The sequence below is a fragment of the Macadamia integrifolia genome, chromosome 13, assembly GCF_013358625.1.
Source record: "Macadamia integrifolia cultivar HAES 741 chromosome 13, SCU_Mint_v3, whole genome shotgun sequence".
In the NCBI taxonomy this organism is placed as follows: Eukaryota; Viridiplantae; Streptophyta; class Magnoliopsida; order Proteales; family Proteaceae; genus Macadamia; species Macadamia integrifolia.
In genome coordinates, this window is record NC_056569.1 from 11,252,911 (window position 1) to 11,266,885 (window position 13,975).

The 13,975-nt window shown below is 37.5% G+C and overlaps 1 protein-coding gene across 1 annotated transcript; it reads right to left on the bottom strand.

Annotated features, from left to right (window-relative positions):
• Positions 1–3,771: 3,771 nt before the first annotated feature.
• LOC122059898 (protein root UVB sensitive 6-like) lies at positions 3,772–13,320 on the bottom strand. The gene is made up of 13 exons (XM_042622949.1): positions 12,121–13,320; positions 10,211–10,309; positions 9,922–10,035; positions 6,461–6,532; positions 6,256–6,366; positions 6,051–6,170; positions 5,708–5,809; positions 5,534–5,606; positions 5,290–5,373; positions 5,130–5,194; positions 4,887–4,988; positions 4,596–4,802; positions 3,772–4,238 (listed from the first exon to the last, which is right to left on the bottom strand). The coding sequence occupies exons 1-13, from the start codon at positions 12,481–12,483 to the stop codon at positions 4,185–4,187; spliced, it is 1,566 nt and encodes a 521-aa protein (XP_042478883.1). The 5' UTR covers positions 12,484–13,320; the 3' UTR covers positions 3,772–4,184.
• Positions 13,321–13,975: the final 655 nt, after the last annotated feature.

Genomic DNA, 13,975 nt, shown 5'->3' on the forward strand with positions numbered 1-13,975 from the left:
GCTCTAATGTAATCCGGCCTTGAGACAAAGAACACTAGAATATCGTAGTTTTCTCTCTCTTCTTGATTTTTAAGTTTGGGTACCCTTTTAAGTTTTACCCATTTGGGTTCTTAATTTTGCAGTTGTGATTCAAATTTTGGTTTGTTTATTGTACCTTTTCAGTCATTTTCAGTTGCTAAGGTGGCCGGGGCTGGTCTCACCTTTTCTTCCTTCTTTTAATTCCAATTTTCCTTCCCCCCCAAAAAAAGCACCGTCCTCTGTTTTGTCATTGTCTCTAGTATATTTGTTTGCTCCCTTTGTCAAAACCCAGTGTTCCTCTGTTCACTTTTTTTCTCCCCAACTCTTACTATGAGCTGCTGGCCATCTGCCATTGGACAGCCTACTGTACGCTAGAGAGCCAATGGCCACCTACTCCTATACCCACAAATTTGCATACGATTGGGTTTCATGTAATATGTAAGGTTATATGTAATTTAACTTATTCATAATCCAAAAACACGATGAACAAAAAAAATGAATAATCACGATGCAAGGTTATATGTAATTTAACAAGGTATTTACGACCACTGAGTGATGAGAACAATTTCACTAACAATGGAGTAGAAAAGGTTACAAGCTCTTTTCCTTGTGTCTCTCTCTATTAACAAGAATCCTATGCAACTCTAAAAATCTTCATCGCAACAATTTATAGGGAAATAAAGAGATACAAATTCCTGTAATTTACCCACGTAAACCCTAAAAAATTTCTTCAAAAACAATTAATGACTCTTCGAAGACAGTCCACAACTTAATTCATAGGATACAAGATATCATTAACCCTCAAGAGTGTGCCCATCATTTTCCCTTTAACAATATGTTTCCATTTGACTACATTGTTCTTCTTTTTTTTCTTTTCTTTTTTGTCCTATTGAAATTTGAAACTATTTGCTATCTCCTCTCTTTTTGTTGAAATTAAATATTTTCTAAAAAAAACAAGTGGATTAGCACTTATTACTTCTAAACACCAAATTTTGAGAATGCAATTTTCTCTCTAATGTTCCTTGCAAGTCATTCCCCCAGGCCGGCCTCTTCCCCACATGAGAGAGAGAGAGGGAGAGAGAGAGATTTTTAATCGGTCACAAAACTCAATTGGAGATATTGCTGGGCCACACGCATGAACAGGTTCATGTTTCATTCAGTAGATGGGGCTAATTAATAAGAAGACCTGATCCTCATTCACTACTACAATCTCTCAAAAACTATGAAGTACTTCAAAAAGGTTCCAATACTAATTTTCACATGCATAAGCACAATCAATTTATCACTTTTCCTATGCCTCTGAATTTAAGATAGATGAATAGATAGATAGGTATGAACGAGAAGAGGTATCCTTCCTGTGTTGTACTGGTGTACTAATCTTAAATTCTGCCAGTGATGATTCCCAGCTACCGTCTGCTAACTTCCACCCTTAAATATATATATATATATATATATATATGGCAAGGTAATGGGTGTTGGGTGAGGGCACTGAGGGGACCTTAATTAACCTTAATATCTTCACATTTCAGAAAGAAAATGACTTGTTTCAACTTTTTTTTTCCTCCCTTGATGGCAAAAGAGGTAATCTTTTTAATCTTATTCTGGTCAGTTTTGAAAGTGAGGGAGCAAAAGAGCCAATTAATTTACCCCTCATTTAATAGGCCTCTTAATTTGTAACCCTCATCTTCAGAGACCATATTTAATACGCAAAATGACCTGTCCTATTAGAATTTAAATGGGGGCAATGGTTGTGCGACAATGACAATTCTGCCCAACTGATACACTGTGTATGACAATTAATATATATATATATATATATATATATCATAATTCTTTTGGATGGTAAGGATGAATAAGAAACCTAATAATGATCATCTCTCCCTGCTAGCTAATTGAAGGTTCATATAAGAGAGAAGCAAGCAGATAGGAACAACTTAATTAATTACCAGTTGGAGCCTACAGGCACTGCAAATTAAAAGTAAAACCACATTAATTTATCAGTCTATTGAGGAGATCATCATCTCCCTAATATTTTTATCTTAAGCAAACAGGACAAATCTAAGTAGGAACCATGTGCGCAAAGAAGCTATTTGTTTAAACTGAATTGTTAAATATGATCTATCTCACAATTACTCTCTTAAGCTAAGGAAAGTATGCAAATTCCTTTACTTAGGGATATCCACCTACAATTAGGATACTCGATTTAAAAGATTAGGGATTGATTATAGGTAAACATAGGCACTAATTGATGTCTCCATGATCCTTTTTTTTCCCCTTTTTTTTATAATTGATTCCCTCCCTAATTTCTTATTATAAAGGACGGCTCCTGGAGCTTACAATCTTCTAATTTTTTTAATTTTTTGTGCCTTGGTTTAACAGTGAAAGGTTTCCTGTTAGACCAACCAACCATTAGCAGCTCCTCTAAAAATGCTGTAGACCATATCATATCATGCTAGCTCCTCCAAACTGATTAGCAAATTAAACTCTAGTTTAATCAATGTAAAAGTGTACCTTTAATTATCAAAAAAGCAATCAATCAATCCTAAACACCCATAATTCAGAAAGAAACAAAGCCTAGTGCACTGAACAGAATCAATGGATGGTAAAGACAATCGATGATCATTCAGGAATCGGTGCATTAATTACTTTGTTGAGCAAAGAACCCATTCAATAAACAGGAGATACTACATATCTGCCTCATTAATTTCCCTCTACAAAACAACATCTATGTATATATGCTAACCATAAACCAACAAGGCAAACTGTATTGTATGAATTAGAGTGAGCCCAAGTGCTGCACCATTTACACTGGAGGCAATACCATTATCACCTACAGCGTACATCAGGTCCCTTTAACATACAGGGACGACATGTTGTGTTATGCAGAAGAATTGCCAACAGAATTTTGAGGACGAAGAAGGAAAAACAGATAACAAAGGCTGTGGACAAAGCCAGTAACCTAACTACTAACCACACTGATCAGCATCAGCTAGATAGAGAGAGATCTTCAGCTTTCCCATCCATTCTGTATACTATTCTACTCCCCATCTACTACCATAATATGATGTAGACATAACTATACATATTTAAACAACCTGAACAAGTACTGTTACAAAATCTGATTTCTCCATCATCGTTTGCCTGTGCTAATATAGAGATGTGAGAAAAATACAGCTTAGTGCTGCTGCTAGGAATTATTTCCCACCAAACATCCTTACAACTGTGTCCCGTGTTGGAACCTACTACTACCACTACTCTACTAAGCTCCTGTCTCTAATTTCCAACATATCCTCAATCCTGTTACAAGTTCCGTACCCTCTGATTCTGTGATGATATTACAAGAGAGCATCACAAAGCAAATCCAAGTAACCCAAGTTCTCATTTTTTTCCCTGTTGCAGTTTAATTCACATTTTAATCTCATGGCAACCTCTATTTTGAACCTGCGACTCGTCAAGTTCGAGCCTTGCCAGTTGTATCTGATCCAGCCCCTCAATCCCAGACCAAACGTACCTTGGAAATGATCCATGTGATATGCAGACATCAGAGGACAATTGGTACCAAAAACAGATTTCCAAGTTCAATTGGAAGTGGACGAAAAATTACATAATGCCTGAAAATAAAATACAAGGCAAACCAATTCACACACTCTACATCTGCAACACAACAAACCCCTTCTTCTCTTAGGAAAGGGGATTTGGGGGTGGGGGGGGGGGGGTGGGGAGGGGGGGGGGGGGGGGAGACCAAACACAGCATGAAGTCAAGAAAATTGTAACCCTGTATTTACAAAAACCAAAAGGCACATACTTAATTACGTATTAAGAGGCACATAAAGTGTATACCGTAACACTTTACAACTTCATGGAAACAGGTTGTTTCCCCCAAACAAATTTTCTGTACACTGCATTGTCTTCATCTTGTGTAAAATTAGCCGAATAAATCAAGATAGAGCACAGAGCATAGCCATTAGGGGCTTCACAAGCACTCAGGAATCAATGAAAGAAACTATACTCCAACTTCGCAAGAGAAACCATGGTTCCCATGGTCCCTTCAGCATTATGTGAAATTCCTAGGTCTAATAAATCTCATTCTGCTTTCTGCCAGTAAAATTTCCGAGAACACTGTGCCACAATAGTCAAGACTGAAGATATCCTCTCTGACGCTGTAGTTAATATAGTCGAGCACGCCCAGGGTTGAGATGTGATTCTGACATGACCCATCCCTGCAAGAAATAAAATCAACAATCAACTTTAGGTGGGTGGGGGGAAAGGGGGAGAGGCAAATGAAGGTGAAACTATGGCCAGTCCAGACTAGTGTTGTTTCTCATCTGATCAAATTTGCTTAGGCTCTGTTTATTTCAAAGGGAAATATTTTACAGGAATTTCTTAAAAGCAAAAGGAAACTTTACTAATCTACAAAATCAGAAATTATTTTGCGATGGCATCTTGGTCTGTGATACATTCTTTTCCTCACACAACCTTGTCTAAGATGCTTCTTCGTCATGTACAATCCATAAAAGGACAAATGGCAAAGAAAAAAAAAACCTTTGCAAATAGAATTTGATTTTTCTGTCTTATACCTGTTCTGCAGCTTTCCTCTTAAAGAGAGAAAATGAATTAGACACCACTTTGCAAGACTCAGCAATTTGGGCCTCAAGATCAGCAGTGGGCAGAAGAGAAAGAGTTGACAGGGATTCAACAAAATTTGGACCATCATATTCACCATATTTTGAAGAAGAAGATCGACGCTCATTTGATGAACGGATGAAATGCAGAAGCACATGAGCCTGCATCATATCACATTACAGATGCGACCGTCTGAATAATATTAAAGAGTACACCTAGAAAAAGTCACTAACAAAAATTCTCACATGGAAAGCAGCTTTTAGAATGTCCTCTGACTTTGCTTGATCCTTGAACAAGGCATATACATTACCCTTTGAAGGATTGTATGTGACTAGGTACTTCTCTTTCTGCCATGGAAGTAAAAAGTAACACTCAGTGCAAGAGAAAGAGAGAAGATCATAGGTTCTTTTTTCAATTGGAAAAAGAGAGGTGTTAAAGTAACATTTCCATTAAAATGTTGATATCAGAGGTTCAGTCATGAAGTATACTTCGAATAGAGGTTCTATGTCAAGAAAAGACCCAGGTTCTTGAAATGCGTCCTTAAACCTTGTTCCTTCAAAGTCGCAACAAAATTCAATTTGAAATAAGAATACCAATATAAATATCAGGACCAAGTAAAAGCAGCCATGATCAGCAGACTACACGTACCTAAAACAATGGGCCTATCTCTTGACCAAGGCAAACTGAAGAAATTTTCCTTCATATTCCCCTCCTGCAATGTGGGCACACATCCTACAATATTGAAAGGTGGCAAAAGAAAAGAAAAGCTATAAAAGACGAAGAAAGCACATTTTCTGAATTTACATTGGGGACGTCACCTAATCTAATCGATGATGGCAGAAGATGAGTAAAATGCATCTGCCATGTTTGCTTACAAAGGATTTAATCTAACCTGTCTTAAGGAACGATTCCACAGCCACCGTGAACCTTCCCTGGTTCAAAGTATGCAAAACAAGAGATTTTACCTGGCCACAACCAGATGAAATGTAATGAACAGGATCTAATATAACTTCAAACAGTGCAAGAGAAAAGAAAAAGAATGCCAACTGAAGACACAAGAATAAACCTCCTGGTAAGAGCTAAGAACATAGCCAAATGAGAGGAGTGCAAATGTAGTCACCAAGGATGGATTTCTTTTTGAAATCATGATACTCAGCCCAGTTCCGAGCTTCACAAGACAAAAAAGATCAAAACAAAATCACCAACATTAGCTTAAACTGGAAAAATATCAAACGCGTAGGATACTCTTCCAAGGATTAAAAAAAAAAAAAAAAATTAATCAAAGCTTTACTACAAAAAGTCCTAAGTAATAATTCTAAGCCCCATATGATCAATACTCGAGAAATCTAAATAACATTTGATAGACATCTATCAGAATCTGTTAAGTAAAGAACAGTAGGAATCCATACTAAATCTGCAATATTTCCAATGCATTCTCCTTTAGCAGTGACATCCCCAATGTTTTCACCTTTGGCAAAAGCTTTGTAAATTGGTGTGCGAGTTGATGTTGATGTTACAGCAGCAACATTCTACAAGTGAAGGGAAACAAAAATAAAGCAGTGTCAAGTTTTATCGGCAAATGATATGTGAAACGGTAAAAGAAAAAAGACCAACCTTGGCAACATTGGCAGCACATGCCAATGGCAGAAAAAGGTGTGGCACAGCAGCAGTTGCCAACTCTACACCGGCACCCAACTCCATCAAAAGATCACCGGAAAACCGAAGCTGAGACAAAATTTGGTTCCCAGCAGTCAATGGTATAAACAGTAGAGAACAAGGTTCAGCAGGAATTCATCAGCTAGCTCTAGTGCAAGTTTACCTGTTTCAGATCATAGTCAAATTTCTTTCCTTGCCATGCGAAAAGCATTTTACCAACACGACCTGCTCCATCCTACAACAATACCATAAAGTTTTAACTCGAATGGAATAAGCGTGTAATAAAAAATCTCCAACGTTCCAAAAGATAAATCATGCAACTCAAAATTGTTTCCTCAAATGAAAAAATGGAGAAAGAAACATGGCAAATGGAGGAAAGAAAATTAATAAATATATAAAACTGAGAAGAGATTGTAGGGGTGCTAATCTGAAACAATAAGAGATTGCAGGGATATATGAAGCAACAGCTTGGACCATCTTGCACTTTAAAAAAAAATAAAAAATTCTTTGGATCATGCATCACGGCATCATCATCTGCAGCTGAACATTAATTAACACATTCTGAATCTATATCTTTTGAACATGGAGAATTTTTCCATTAGATCTTTCATGTAAGCACGTTTGCATCTTCCAGAGTTCTTGCATTTTTCTTTGCCTCTTGCCTTCTATGTTTTCTGTGTATTATGTTTTCCGTTTATCTCTCCACTTTTTGCACACACCTTGGGTGGTCGCCTTGTTGCTTTGACAACTATGCTTCCACATCTACAAGGCGGCTAGGCAACACAGGTGCTTTGACCTCCTAAGGCAAGTCAGAGACAAGATTCCAAGTTTTGGTTTCGAGCTCAGTCAACCGATTCGACCGAAGCCGAAATTTTGGTCAAACCCAGTACATTCTTTTTTTGCAAGTTTCAATGGTTGGATTTGAGGACCAAATGGACAAATTAGGTACTGAAACTTCTAGGACGCCCACTTTAGGCCCTCTAAACATAGTGGAACCCTTAGATTTAAAAATAAAATAAAATCACACCCAAAATGGTATTTGACTTTGGACCCTAGGTTGGTAGTGTATGTTGTATACATTCTCTAATATGGCCTATTTGACACAATGTTTAGTACATTTATATACAAAATTAAATGCCAACCACTAAGTATTTATTCTATTTATTTATTATTTTTATTTTTTGGCAAAAAAATAGCTTTTGGGAAAAGTGATATACCTCTAACTTTGAATCTTGCACAAAATCTTCCAAGTTATAGTTGTCAAGGCGTTGCCTTGGCGTCCAGGTGGTTTGCCTAGGGCCTAGGCGACAGTCGTCTTATTGCACTGCATGTCGCCTTATGTTTTGGCACTTATTTATGCCAAATATCATTTAAATAAATGCTTTTACTTAAGATATTATTCATAAATAAGCAAATACCCCCTATTTGAATCCAATAAAAATAGTTTAAAAATCAAATTCCAAAAGGATAAAAAGTCAACCCCCCAGTCCAAGAAGAAAAACTGGATTTTGGTTATAGGGGCGATTTTCAACTTTTAAATGCTAGAGTTTTTCTCAATTATGAAAATTTTATAAATTCTATCATGTTAAAACATTGCTAAAAACCAAAAGTCCGGTAAAATAATTTTTTGTTTTGATATCCATAAAATTATTTTCATTCAAGCGATTTTAACAGCATTCGCACACTTAAAAATAAGTTTGACCGGAGCATAATTTTGTCATTACAACTTAGATTTAAGTAATCTTAGACTTGTTGGAAAGCTGGTTTTATATTATAACCGATACAAAAAGTCTCATGTAAAAATAATATCATTTGACCAGTTAAACTTATTATAGAACCAGAGCATTTCTCTAAATTTTGATTTTTTATAACTTAATATGACTTAATGTTAATTTTTTATGATTTAATATGGCTAAATGTTGATTTTTAATGACTTGATGTTGCTTAATCTTGATTTTTTATGATACAAGGTATATATAACTTACTAAATAATGTTAGAAAATAGGAAAAATAACAATTGGTCGCCTTGTTCACCTCAAGGCGTACCCTAAGCGCTTAGACAACCCTCCACCGCATTGGTTCGCCTTGTCACCGTGCCAACTATGCTTCCAACACAGAAAATCATCGCTTCCGCTGCATTCCTCTACTGCCAAGTATTTGTAGCAGTAATTTGGCCAAGAAAGCACCATTCTCATTCAATCACGGCAGGGGAGCAAGTCAAAATAGAAAAACTTACATTGGGTTTAGGGATAATCAGGCTCGACCTGAAATTGGGTTTTTCAACCAGACGAATTTCGACCTATTTCACTCTAAGTATGGAATTTATACTAAATGCTTTGAATAGTTTCGAACGAAATATCGGCAAAAAAAATAAAGGCCGAAATTTCGGTTGAAACATTGCAGTCCTTCAGTATTGCAGGCTGTTTCTTTTCAACAGCCTGCGAAACCAAAATATTTCAGTTGGCTTTGAGAAATTTCATGGAAACCTTGTGCGGTTGTACCATGGTCAGAGAGACTAAGCAATAACTGACTGAGTATTGCCAAACTTTCAGTGTAGACAAATTTAAGAAATTTTTTATTACATTTCATCCTAGTATATGTTACAAATAAAAATACTGAAAAGTTGAACTCAAGCGGTAAGGCAGAGCACTCCCAGATTAAAGGATTCAGACAGTAGTCAATGCCAAATTTAGAGTTCTCAAATTTATTTTTTACGTGAACTATATGTAAGTTACCTACTTAAACACTTTATTAAAGAGTAAGTAGATTAATGTAATAGTCCTGACATGTAAAACATCGCTTGACTCAGAAGCCCCATCCATAGAACCACATCCTACAATATGCTATCTTTCTTGGTGTCACCAAGCTTCCATAAGAAATTCCTTGGACCTACTCCATTCTTTCAATTATGTTCATAGGAGCCTGAGAGCAACATAAAGTACAGTAGTACACAAGCATGCTCAGAATGCAGATCTTATCAAAGTAATTTAGCCTCTTTGTTTACCTGGGAGAAAGAAAGTTGAGAGTTAGGAAGGGAAGAAAAAAACCTCTTACAAAGACTTGGTTCATTTTTTCCAGTCGCCAAGCTTCTTCTCAAATTTCTCCACAACCTGACTCTAGAAATCCATTGATCTAGATTAGTTCCCATTGGGAGGCTTGGACCCCAACCTACTTTAGAGGTCATCCATCTCACATCCTAAGATCTTCGCTAAGAAGAACCCCTGTTCACCCAGATTTATTTCATATATCTTGCCTAGTTCTAGACTCAATGTCAAACAAAAGATTCCTTAAAATTTTTACTCTGTCCTTCGGAGATTCTCACCCTTAACCCCCCTCCCCATCTCGGATACCTCGCAAATCTTTATAATGTTCCTATTTTCAGCTCTAAGAATGTAAATTCTGAGGAAATCAATTCCATTGGCAAAGCGGAAAGGTGAGAGTGTACACCTTCCCTATCTCAAAAACCTTTATTGTTTCTGCAAGCCAAATCTATAAACTTTTCAATTTATCATGAAGCTTACATCCTCTCAATTATCCAACATTGCCTCCACTCTCAAAATCTATCAGATTTCATGTTATGCAAGTAATTCCAGATCATGATGAGTGTGTACACATGGAGTTTACCTTGAGAATCCAGTTAATAGCAACAGCCCCTGGAGTGGATCTATTCCTTGACACGCCAACTGAATTCAGAAGTGTTTGTGTTGTGAAAACACCCATTGCTCCACCAAAAAAATGCTGCAGAGAGCACTCAACAATCATTAATACAGCACAAACATAAAACAGATTATTGAAAGCTAATCACAGAAAGTAGATGTTCTACGCTTCACAATAAGATAATTTTCAATCATTGACTGTTCCATGACAAGCCATACTCCATGCTCTAATTCTTCAAAAAAGTAAAAAAGAATACCTTCAAAGCTCTCCATGTCATGTACGGTACATATGAAGGTGTGACACTATCAGGGAAACCTTCAGGAGCTACATAAGATCTTACGAATGAGAAAAGTTCCTGTACCAAAGTACAAAAGTCACACACACACACAAGTTTTTCCTTCCGTAACAAACAGCATGGACAATCAATTCCCATGAAACTAAACCCTAAAAACCTTCATTCTATCAATAGTACCAGCAGAGACTTGAAAAGAGAGAGAGAGAGAGAGAGAGAGAGAAAGAAAGAAACTCAAGTGTATTCATAGTTGTCATGGTGTCAAATCGATCCAAGGCAGTGGAGAGGTGGCTAATCGATTTATGGCGTTGCCATGGCTGTCAAATCGCCCATGTTCATTTTTTTTTTCCTATTTTCTAAAGTTATTTAGTATGTTACTTTTTTATTTCCCCTATTTTCTAAAGTTATTTAGCATGCTACAAGCCTACAATATATACCCTATAACATATAAAATCAACATTAAGCAACATCAAATCATCAAAAATCAACATAGCCCTATTAAAATCACCCTGCATTTTATAAAAAATCGACCGCCTAGTGAATTAGGCGTCACCTGGCTTCCATGGCGGTGCCATGGCGACGCCTGTTAGCCAATGGCGACCGCCATTTGTGAGTCATGTAAATCGTAGCACTGCCATGAACTTCTTTTTCCGCCACGACGCCAAATCGCCACCTAGGCGACGCCATGACAACTATGTATGTATTAACTCAGAAGGGCCTAGAAGTAAAGTACTCCAAATCAAATATAAGGATAATAGGTTTCTCTCGTATCAAACAGAACGCTATATATAAGAAAGGTCTTTTTTTTCTGGTAGAACTATAAATAAAAAGGTTAAGAGCAAGAGGTAAGAAGCTGCAAGACAGAAAACATGAACTAATAACTTTGAAAATGACGAGTATATGCCCAATAAAAGCATTTCAGAGTGGGCTTTGGGTAAGGGCAAACAGCAGAAATTGTGTAAAGAAGTGTCCAACAGTTGGGCACACCCTAGCAATTGAAAGTTGCTCTTTCAGCACTAGTATCGTGAAGGGTTGGATAAAGTTTTGCCTTTTGATCAGCATCAACAAGCAATTGTACTTTAGCTAAAGGCGTAGGTATAAGTACATAACAGTGGGGAAAAAATCCACTGAAGACATTTCTCTTTCTTCATTTTCCCCTTTTGATATGAGAAATGGGTCTATGATGACTATGTTGTACATACTTCAAATTTAACAAACCATAACAATGGGATAACACCGGTCTATCATAAACAATCCCAATATGATAAATTAGCGCTGCAAATTCTGAATCTTGTATGATATCCAAGGAATAGAACGGTTAACTGCATCTCATAGTGGATACAGTGTATTCAAAAAATTTTTAATCCACACAAGTATGTGATGCATATTTGCACTTCTTTTATGCATTGTTTCAGTGTTCAAAAATCAAGGATGGACTCTAAACTAGCTGGATTTGGTTGAGCCACAACTCAAAGAACAAGGCAAGCCTAATTTGACAAGAGAAAACTAGGTTAAGTCAAACAACTAGCTTTACTCTGAAACATTAAACTCAAATCCATTTGGCTCGGTCAAATTTTACGGATACTGATAAGATAAATCATTTCAGAGTTAAAAAGGTATTCAAAATATCGTAGATCAACGAGACACGAAATAAGACTGCTCCTGAAGTCAAATTTTTCATACCAATAATGTAATCATTCTCTCCCATTAGGGAAATTTTTTTCACAGTGACCAAAAAAAAAAAAAAATTATTCTCTCACGATACTTATCCTAGGAAAGCAGGTCCACCTGATCCTAAGGCACTAGTATTTCACAAAAGTGAGAGTAGGAGCTAACACCATCCGTCCATAAGGTGGAGGGGGAAAGAAACTCACATCAATAGGAGCCTGAGGAGTCTGGACACTAACAGCGCGAATGGAGCCCCTCTTGAAGCGTCCGGAACCATCCCTATCGGCCACATATTGCCAGCGCCTGCCATCAATCTCCTCACTGCAAATGATTCTCGAGCTCGAATTGTTGAAGTCCTGTTCAAGAACCCCGAAGCTCGAATCTGCCCTGAGGCCACAGCTGTTGGCAGCAACCAAGGACGAAGGAGAAGTTGCGGATGTAGAAGAGGGAGCGGAAGCAAGGTGGGCGCTTATGCGAAGAGTTTCTCGGACGAGAAGCCGAGCGTCTTGGGAGCTCGCTACGGTTTGAGCGGCAGAAGTAGGAGATTGCTTGATATTGATCGGAGCCATTAACTTGGAACACAAGAGGAAACGGAGAAGGAGAAGGAGAAGGAGAAGGAGCAGGAGAAGCAGCAGACTAAGTACTAAAATGAGAGGAAGGCATATTTGTAAGAGAGAACAACTTCGGTTTTGTCGACAGAAACGATGACGCGGAATTAAATGTTAACTGTAAAACCTACCTTCGATTCTTTTTTTCCCACTCTTTTTCTCTTCTTCTTCTTCTTCTTTTTCTTTTTCTTTTTCTTTTTCTTCTTCTTCTTCCTGTGAGTTCAGGAGTCAGGGTAGAGAGAGAGAGACATGGCAGAAGTATCCCAACAGAGTAAAAAATGTATCTTTCAAGTATGAAGTCCTCAACTGTTCCGGCTATTTTTCATCTCCAAAACCCCATAACAATCCATGAAAAACTCAAGCTTAAACGTTCACAGGCCAGATCATCAATGCGGAATTGCAGACTGAAGCAGGAAAGGCGGCAAGTGTACGTCAACAAATTCACCCACTCACTGTATTCTCTACTGCGATGATGGTTATCATATCATGGATGCCTCCGACGAAAGTCGAGTGTTGAATCAATCATTTACATGAGTAGCAAGACCAAGTTGATAGAGTACGATACTAAGATGGGATATAACGCCGGCCCCTCAAACGCAGCATCAAATCCGGAGATGCCTCTTCAGCTTCAGGGGTTAACTGGTTAAGCCGAATGCCATGAGAAAGGGACCTCGATATTCGAGCTTTATTATTAGCGAATTGTCCGGATCAATGCGATGCGAAGGGACCTCAACAAAAAATCATTTGAAATGGTATGATAATGTTCAAGGAGCCCGTGATCCGACTAAAATTAAATGAACTAAAAGACCTAAGGCGCCGCAAAAATAATTATGGAAGAAGTTGTGAGAAATAATATGCATTGCCTCGATCTTATGCCAATTATAACTTCAAATAGAGTCTATAACCTCAATTAGAGTTTATTGGAGAGCAATGATTCATGTAGCCAATTTCATTTAGTTAAGATTCTTCAGACTTACTTAGGTACCGTTTGACAATGTTCCGTTTTTGTCGTTTCTCCGTTTCTTCTACTTTTTCTTGTTCCCATAAACGAAGAAACAACTTAAAAAACGTTTGATAAAGGGCTCGTTTGATAACGTTTCAATTAGGGGTGTCAACGGTCCGGGTTGGTGCGGTTTCGGTCCGGTTCCACCGGTTTCGGTGTGAGTTTGGAAGTGACCGAAACCGACCCAATAAGGATTTATCGGTTTCGGTCCGGTGTCGGTTTCGGTGCGGTTTGGGTTCGGGTTGGTACCGGTTTGGATTTATTAGGTTCATTTCGGTTTGGATCGGTTTTTTAAACCGGTATGGAGCCATTAGGAAACAACCAAATGATGAATTGTTGAACTTCGATTTCTTAAATCGATTTGTAACCGGGTTGGTTTTGATTTTTGGTCTAGTTTGAATTCGATTTTCCATACAAATGTATACAAAACTATTCAAATTTTAATTTTTT